The 8,958-nt window shown below is 38.7% G+C and overlaps 1 protein-coding gene across 1 annotated transcript; it reads right to left on the reverse strand.

Moving 5' to 3' along the window:
• Window positions 1-797: 797 nt before the first annotated feature.
• Window positions 798-7,673, reverse strand: LOC146898694 (uncharacterized). Its single transcript, XM_085736599.1, has 2 exons — window positions 5,348-7,673; window positions 798-997 (listed from the first exon to the last, which is right to left on the reverse strand). Exons 1-2 carry the CDS (start codon window positions 7,638-7,640, stop codon window positions 798-800), a joined length of 2,493 nt encoding a protein of 830 aa, XP_085592725.1. The 5' UTR covers window positions 7,641-7,673.
• Between the last annotated feature and the right edge of the window lie 1,285 nt (window positions 7,674-8,958).

Consider the following 8,958-nt stretch of genomic DNA (forward strand, 5'->3'; position numbering starts at 1 on the left):
GGTGTAAATATGTTTTTTTTTTTTTTTTTTTTTTTTACAAACGGTGTAATATGCATTGTTGTGCTAAATTTATTCGTCTCTTAGATATGAATGTGAGTTGAAGAGTGAAGTAACGGCAATCAAGCTTTGGTTAGGGTGAAATCCAATTAAGAAATTCGAGTGAATATCCAAATTCGTCCTTGAATTTCACGGATCGGACAAAAACGTCCCCCAATTAATTGAAATGCACACTTTGTCCTTGAATTTAACAAACGTCAATCAAAATAGTCCCTACGTCCATTTGGGGCGTTAACGGTGATGACGTGGCTGTTAACATTTCAGATGGGGTGCCATGTTAGATGCCACATAAGCAGGGACTAAATTGATGTATAATGCCAAAAAATTTCAAGGACGAAATTGATTGATTTCAGAAAATATTTTCTAATAAAGTCCCTATTAATTTTAACTTACTATCAAATCGATCCCTGAATTATTTCAAAAAACCGTCACATAAGTCCTTGAATGATAAAAACATATTTCCAAGTTGATCTTTGGTGCATATATTTGCAGAAAATGAATTAAAAATGACAAAACACACAACTTCATCCTTGAAAATACCATTAAATAAGTCATATGTCTTAAGGTTGAAATATTACATAGGCAAAAGCAACCCAACCATGGGGCGTTAACAAGTCATAAGTAATAAGTCATAGAGGATGTTCTTAAATATTACATAGCCAAAAAAGAACCCAACTAGGGGGCATAATGTAAATAAGTAAAAATATTCCAAAAAACATAATCTAAGCATGCATCAAGCTTCACTTCTTTGGAAAGCCGGGGGTTGGGATAAACTCCATGAACTTAGGTTGACTTGAACCGGATGGACCATAATCTAGATATGTCACTCGAATAACGCTAGGAGCAGTTGGATGTGATGGTGCAAGACCCCTCAATGGTGTTTGCTTAGGCCTCTCACTTGTAATAATAGGCCCTCTAATGCCATATGTAACACCCCGTTCTCCCAACAGCGTAATATTAGTTAATTTAATCAGAGTAACCACACAACGGAGTGTCACACTGCTAATCAAAATTTCATAAATAGGAAATATCTATTTATTTAAATACCAACATTTAAATTATCTTACAAACTGCAGCGGAATAATTCTTTAAAATATAAATTTAACCAAATTCAACATCAATAAAAATCTTGGCACAAAGGCCACAACATAATTCAACTTTATTCTAATAGCAAGTCCTTTCCAAAATATGTGATACATAAAAGAAATGAGAAGACACTCGCGACGATCCCCATCCTAATATGTATCAGAGCCCTAGACACTTGAGCCAATCAACCTACAAGCCATCATTACCTGCACATTACCCACGGTCGAGGCAACATATACGCAGAAGGGGTGAGAAACTTATCCAATAATAATAATATATAATTCATCGAATTAATGAAAACAACAACATATCACAACATGCATCATTAATAAAGTATATAAATAAATACATAAGCAACAACATAATTAATTTCAGCAACAAGGTACAACAACTACAACAACAACATTATCCACAACGACACCGACAACTCGACAATGCTACAACGACAACAACGACTCAACAATGCTACGACAACAACAACGACTCAACAATGCTACGACAACAACAACTACTCAACAATGCTACGACAACAACAACTACCCAACAATGCTACGACAACAACAACTATGCATCATGCAGGTGGTACCAATCTACGCGCGTTGAATGCTAAGCATTCCAGGGCATAAGCCCCCAACAATTTGGATGGTTAAAGCATCCCAGGGCATAAGCCCCCAACAGGTGAATGATAAACATTCCAGGACATAAGCCCCCAACAGATGTGAGTATGCAAATGGACTCAACTTGTGTATATCAACATACAACTTCAACAGCGACTACAACAACAACATATGTGCCTAAAACAATTATGACACACTCCCCAACTTTGACATTAGATGATACAACAACGTCAACAACGGAATCAACAACATAACATATATTTATAAATCAATTACATTCAGCTCAAGTCTAAAACATCCCCCAAAAGCAATTAAGTTTTGATCAATAGAACATAAGTCAAATATCCATAAAACACCTCAACTAAAGCCCTAACACTTAAGTTTGAAGTTGGGAAACCAACCATAAGTTTTTGGACTAACTTGGGATTAGTTATGCTAAGTTTTCTTAAATTTTGCTAAAGACCCACTTGGACTATTTTTATCATAACTCAAAATTTACAAATCTTTTCCACTCCAAACCAAGGCCATTAGAAAGCTAACTCAATTATCTACAACTTTTATGTTTACACCGAAAGCTAATTCAAAACAGAAACGGGCGAAAAAGTGAGTGTTTTCCAGTTTTGACTGACAGGAAATCGGGGCCCGATTTCGGCAGTTCGGGGCCCGATTTTTGTCGAACCAAAGCTGAAAAATCAGCTCAGAATTCGGGGCCCGATTTTGGCAGTTCGGGGCCCGATTTTGGACATTCACAGCTTACGGGAAAGACCAGTTTTCACTCCAAAAACCCAATTTTTGATCCCCCAATCACCCAAAATGAATTAGAACAATGTTTACAGGTTTAGTATACATCATAGGGGTAAAACAACCTATATTCATACAATTAAACAACATGTTTTATCATAAATTATCATCTAACATAACCTCTCAAACCCTAAACTCAAGAACAACAATTTCATCAATTTTCAAATTATATATCAAGATTATTGAAAGGAATCCCACCCTTACCTTAATTCAGCAACACCAAACGACAAGCTACCGCAATCGATTCCTTCCTAGCTCTCTCTTTGCCTCTTCTAGGTTTTCTCTCCAAAAGCAGGTTTTCTTCTAATGTTTTCACGTGAAGATGTTTCTCTCCCTTTTTCTTTCTTTTTACTTCAAAAATATCTCTCTTTTCTTTTCTCACCCAACTCCCTTAATTTCTATTAATTTCCACTTAATTCCCATTAACCAAAAATAAATACTATTTCTATAATATTTCTATTTCTCATATTATTTCTATCAAATAATAACAACATTCATTTAAATAATACACAACCCCAATATTCATATAATAAAATTGCATCATAACATATTTCATATAAAAATCATATAAAACATATATTTCACATAAAATCATTTATATAGCAATTAAAGTCATATATAAAATATTCACACATCTACTAAAATATTAGAATAAAAATGGGGCGTTACAACTCTCCCCAACTTATAGAATTTCGTCCTCGAAATATTACCTCAAGTAAACAACTCAGGATAAGACTCCTGCATCTTACTCTCCAACTCCCAAGTAAGACTTTCACCAGCTGCTCCCCCCCAAACAACTCTCACTAGAGGTATCTCCTTGCCTCTCAACGTCTTCACCTTGCGATCATCAATCCTCAAAGGTAAAGTTTCTACCGTAAGGTTGTCTCTAACTTGCACATCATCTCTAGGAATGACATGTGAAGGATCCGCTACATACTTCCGAAGTTGCGACACATGAAACACAACATGCAAGTTCGAAAGATGTGGTGGCAAACCAACTCTATAAGCCACTGTGCCAATTCTCTCAGATATTTGATAAGGACCAATAAACTTCGGAGTCAACTTCTTGGACTTCAATGCACGACCCACACCGGTCATAGGAGTGACTCTCATGAACACATGGTCAACCTCTTGAAACTCAAGGTCCTTCCTACGCTTGTCATGATAGCTCTTCTGTCGACTCTGCGACGCTTTCATATGCTCTCTTATCATCTTGACCTTTTCCGTAGTCTGCTGAACTATTTCAGGCCCCAACACAATACTTTCACCCGACTCAAACCAACATAAAGGAGTCCTACACCTTCGACCATATAAAGCTTCGAAAGGTGCCATACTAATACTCGAGTGGTAACTATTGTTGTACGTGAACTCTATCAATGGTAGGTGACTGTCCCAAGCTCCACCTTGCTCAAGTACACACACCCTCAACAAGTCTTCTAATGATTGAATCGTTCTTTCTGACTGACCATCTGTTTGCGGATGATACGCTGAACTCAACTTCAACTGAGAGCCCAAAGCTTCTTGCAAGCTCTTCCAAAATCTCGTAGTGAACCTCGGATCCCTATCCGACACAATACTCGATGGAACACCATGCAACTTCACAATATTATGAATATAGATCTCCGCCAACTGAGTTACTGAATAGGTGATATTAATCGGAATGAAGTGTGCCGACTTCGTCAATCTATCGACAATAACCCAAATGGCATCATGCCCTCTTTGCGTGTTTGGTAAACTCGTCACAAAGTCCATGGAGATGCTATCCCATTTCCATTTCGGCACATCTAATGGTGTCAACAAACCAGCAGGCTTCTGATGTTCAACTTTCGATTTCTGACAAGTCAAACATGCATAAACAAATTGTGCGACATCACGCTTCAATCCAGACCACCAAAACAGTTTCTTCAAGTCATGATACATCTTTGTAGCTCCCGGATGGATACTCAAGCTACTTCTGTGACTCTCTTCTAAAATCAACTTTTTCAATTCATCGTTATCAGGGATACAAATCCTGCCTCGGAATCTCAACACTCCTTGATCATCAACCTGAAAATCACCATCTGCATTCTGATTACTAGCAACCATCAAGTCTACAAATTTCACATCAACCTCCTGGGCTTCTTTGATACTTTTCAAGAAATCATTATTAATTTTCAACATACCCAACTGCACACTCTGAGGTGCCAATTCACAAACAAGGCTTAAGTCTCTAAACTGTTCCAGCAATTCAAATTCTTTCACCATCATAGCCGACATGTGCAATGTTTTCCTACTCAAGGCATCTGCAACCACATTGGCTTTACCCGGATGATAATTCAAGCCAAAATCATAATCTTTTAACAACTCAAGCCACCTTCTCTGCCTCATATTCAACTCTTTTTGATCAAATAAATATTTCAGACTCTTATGATCACTAAACACTTCAAATCTGGAACCGTACAAATAGTGTCTCTAAATTTTCAACACAAAAACCACAGCAGCCAACTCTAAATCATGTGTAGGATAATTCTTCTCATGTATTCTCAATTGTCTTGAAGCATAAGCCACTACCTTGCCATCTTGCATAAGCACACCACCTAAGCCTAACTTGGACGCATCACAATATACAACAAAAGGTTTATCCGGCTCTGGTAAAATCAAAATTGGAGCCGTCGTCAATCTTCACTTCAACTCATTGAAATTATTCTCACACTGAGCATCCCACACAAACGCTTTACCTTTACAGGTCAACTGAGTCAATGGAAGTGCCAACTTCGAAAATCCTTCGATAAATCTTCTGTAATAACCAGCCAAACCAAGAAAACTTCTGATCTCCGTAACTGACTTAAGAGTCTCCCATTGCGATACCGCTTCTACTTTCGACGGGTCAACTGCAATACCACTACCAGAAATAATATGGCCAAGAAAACTTACTTCACTTAACCAGAACTCGCACTTTGATAGTTTTGCATACAATTTCTTTTCTTTCAGCACCTGTAAAACAATCTTCAAATGTTCTGCATGCTCTTCTTCAGTCTTAGAATAAATCAAAATATCGTCAATAAACACAACAACAAATTTATCTAGAAAAGCATGAAAAATTCTGTTCATATACTCCATGAACACTCCAGGCGCATTAGTAACACCGAAAGGCATCACTTTATATTCATAGTGTCCATACCGTGTCCTAAATGCCGTCTTTTGCATATCTTCATCCTTCACCTTAATCTGATGGTAACCTGACCTCAAATCAATTTTACTAAACACACGTGCACCCACTAGCTGATCCATCAAATCGTCAATTCTCGGAAGTGGATACCTATTCTTTATCGTCACTTTATTCAACTGACGGTAATCTATGCACAATCTCATGCTACCATCCTTCTTCTTCACCAACAATACCGGCGCTCCCCAAGGTGAGACACTCGGTCTTACAAACTTCTTATCAAGCAATTCTTCCAACTGCTTCTTCAATTCTACCAACTCGGAGGCTGACATACGGTAAGGAGCCATCGACACAGGCTTCGTACCCGGCACAAGATCGATCAAAAATTCAACCTCCCTTTCTGGTGGCACATCTGGAATCTCATCAGGGAAAACTTCAGGAAATTCATTCACAACGGGCAATTTATCAATTATCGACTGGTTCTCTACAGACAGATACACCATCAAGGAAAACATCAAGTCTCCATCATGTTCTAACTGCTTCAGTTGCTTGGTAGATAAAAATTCTGCTCCACCCTCTTCTTCAGCAGAAGAAAAGTACACCGTCTTCCTAAAACAATTAATATGCACATGGTTGTATTCCAACCAGTTCATACCAAGAATCACATCCATACCCGTCAACGGCAAACATACCATATCAACTTCAAAATCCCTACCATACATGGATATAGGACAACTCTGACAAACGAGAGAAGTGATTACTGAACCCTTAGCTGGAGTTTCAACAACCATTTCCACAGGCATACTTGACATAACTAGACCCAACTTATTTGCACAATCAACAGCAATGAAACAATGTGTAGCACCAGTATCAATAATAGCAATTAAAGGAGTACCATTAAAGAAACAAGTACCTCTGATAAGTCGATCTTCATTAGCCGTTTGTGTACCGGCCAATGCAAACACTTTTCCACTAGTCTGAGTCTTCTTAGGATTCTTGCACTGAGAACTAATGTGACCCTCTTCATCACAATTGAAACAAACCATGTCACCGCGCTTGCACTCAGCCATCATATGTCCTTTCTTGCCACAACGATGACACTTCTTCTCATCCTGTTGAGTACATGCATTACTCTTGTGGCCTTTCTCACCACACTTGTAACAAACTATCTCAGCTTGAACATTTCTTCCTTTGGGTCTCCTTTCCTCAGGCATCCTCTGTTTGCCCTTGTCAGCAGGGGCACTGTAAGGCTTCGGACGACTCTGCTGTCCCTTACCCCTACGGTCACTCATCACCTTGTAGTGAGCTTTGGTATCATCTTCATAGATTCTGCATCTGCTCACCAAAGCAGAAAAGTCACGGATCTGCTGATAACCAATGGCTCGCTTAATATCAGCACGCAAACCATTCTCAAACTTTATGCACTTAGAAAATTCAGCATTGTCTCCAGTATAGTGTGGATAGAACTGAGCCAGCTCCACAAACTTGGCTGCATACTCTGTCACCGACATGTTTCCTTGCTTCAGCTCAAGGAACTCAATCTCTTTTCTTCCGCGAACATCCTCAGGGAAATATCTGTTTAGGAACTCTCTCCTAAACACGGCCCAAGTCACAGCTGCATCACCTTGCTCTAATTCAGGTAAGAGACTCACCCACCAGTCATCAGCTTCCTCAGCTAGCATGTGCGTACCAAAACGCACCTTCTGGTCATCAGTGCATTGCATAACCCTGAAAACTCTTTCAACCTCTTTGAGCCATGTCTGTGCTCCGTCAGGGTCGTACCTTCCTTTGAAAGTAGGAGGATGATTCCTCAGAAAGGCCTCCAACATTCTTACATCAGCATTAACACCAGCACCAGCATTCTGTTGTTGTCCTATAGCTTGGGCCACAGCTTCCAATGCAGCAGCCACCGCAGCATCGTTTCTTCCAGCCATTCTATTTCTCTTGTAACAGATAATATTCGCAGCCTCCAGCGCTCTAATCTACATAACAACAAAAATCAGCACAACTGAGACAATATAAATTGTCAAACAACTCTACATGGCTCGACACGACTCTACTAATTGGCCGGACGGACCGACCTGCTCTGATACCAATTGTAACACCCCGTTCTCCCAACAGCGTAATATTAGTTAATTTAATCAGAGTAACCACACAACGGAGTGTCACACTGCTAATCAAAATTTCATAAATAGGAAATATCTATTTATTTAAATACCAACATTTAAATTATCTTGCAAACTGCAGCGGAATAATTCTTTAAAATATAAATTTAACCAAATTCAACATCAATAAAAATCTTGGCACAAAGGCCACAACATAATTCAACTTTATTCTAATAGCAAGTCCTTTCCAAAATATGTGATACATAAAAGAAATGAGAAGACACTCGCGACGATCCCCATCCTAATATGTATCAGAGCCCTAGACACTTGAGCCAATCAACCTACAAGCCATCATTACCTGCACATTACCCACGGTCGAGGCAACATATACGCAGAAGGGGTGAGAAACTTATCCAATAATAATAATATATAATTCATCGAATTAATGAAAACAACAACATATCACAACATGCATCATTAATAAAGTATATAAATAAATACATAAGCAACAACATAATTAATTTCAGCAACAAGGTACAACAACTACAACAACAACATTATCCACAACGACACCGACAACTCGACAATGCTACAACGACAACAACGACTCAACAATGCTACGACAACAACAACGACTCAACAATGCTACGACAACAACAACTACTCAACAATGCTACGACAACAACAACTACCCAACAATGCTACGACAACAACAACTATGCATCATGCAGGTGGTACCAATCTACGCGCGTTGAATGCTAAGCATTCCAGGGCATAAGCCCCCAACAATTTGGATGGTTAAAGCATCCCAGGGCATAAGCCCCCAACAGGTGAATGATAAACATTCCAGGGCATAAGCCCCCAACAGATGTGAGTATGCAAATGGACTCAACTTGTGTATATCAACATACAACTTCAACAGCGACTACAACAACAACATATGTGCCTAAAACAATTATGACACACTCCCCAACTTTGACATTAGATGATACAACAACGTCAACAACGGAATCAACAACATAACATATATTTATAAATCAATTACATTCAGCTCAAGTCTAAAACATCCCCCAAAAGCAATTAAGTTTTGATCAATAGAACATAAGTCAAATATCCATAAAACACCTCAACTAAAGCCCTAACACTT

The sequence above is a fragment of the Medicago sativa genome, chromosome 8 (assembly GCF_051527215.1).
Source record: "Medicago sativa cultivar Bolivia chromosome 8, Bolivia_mono, whole genome shotgun sequence".
Lineage (NCBI taxonomy): Eukaryota > Viridiplantae > Streptophyta > Magnoliopsida > Fabales > Fabaceae > Medicago > Medicago sativa.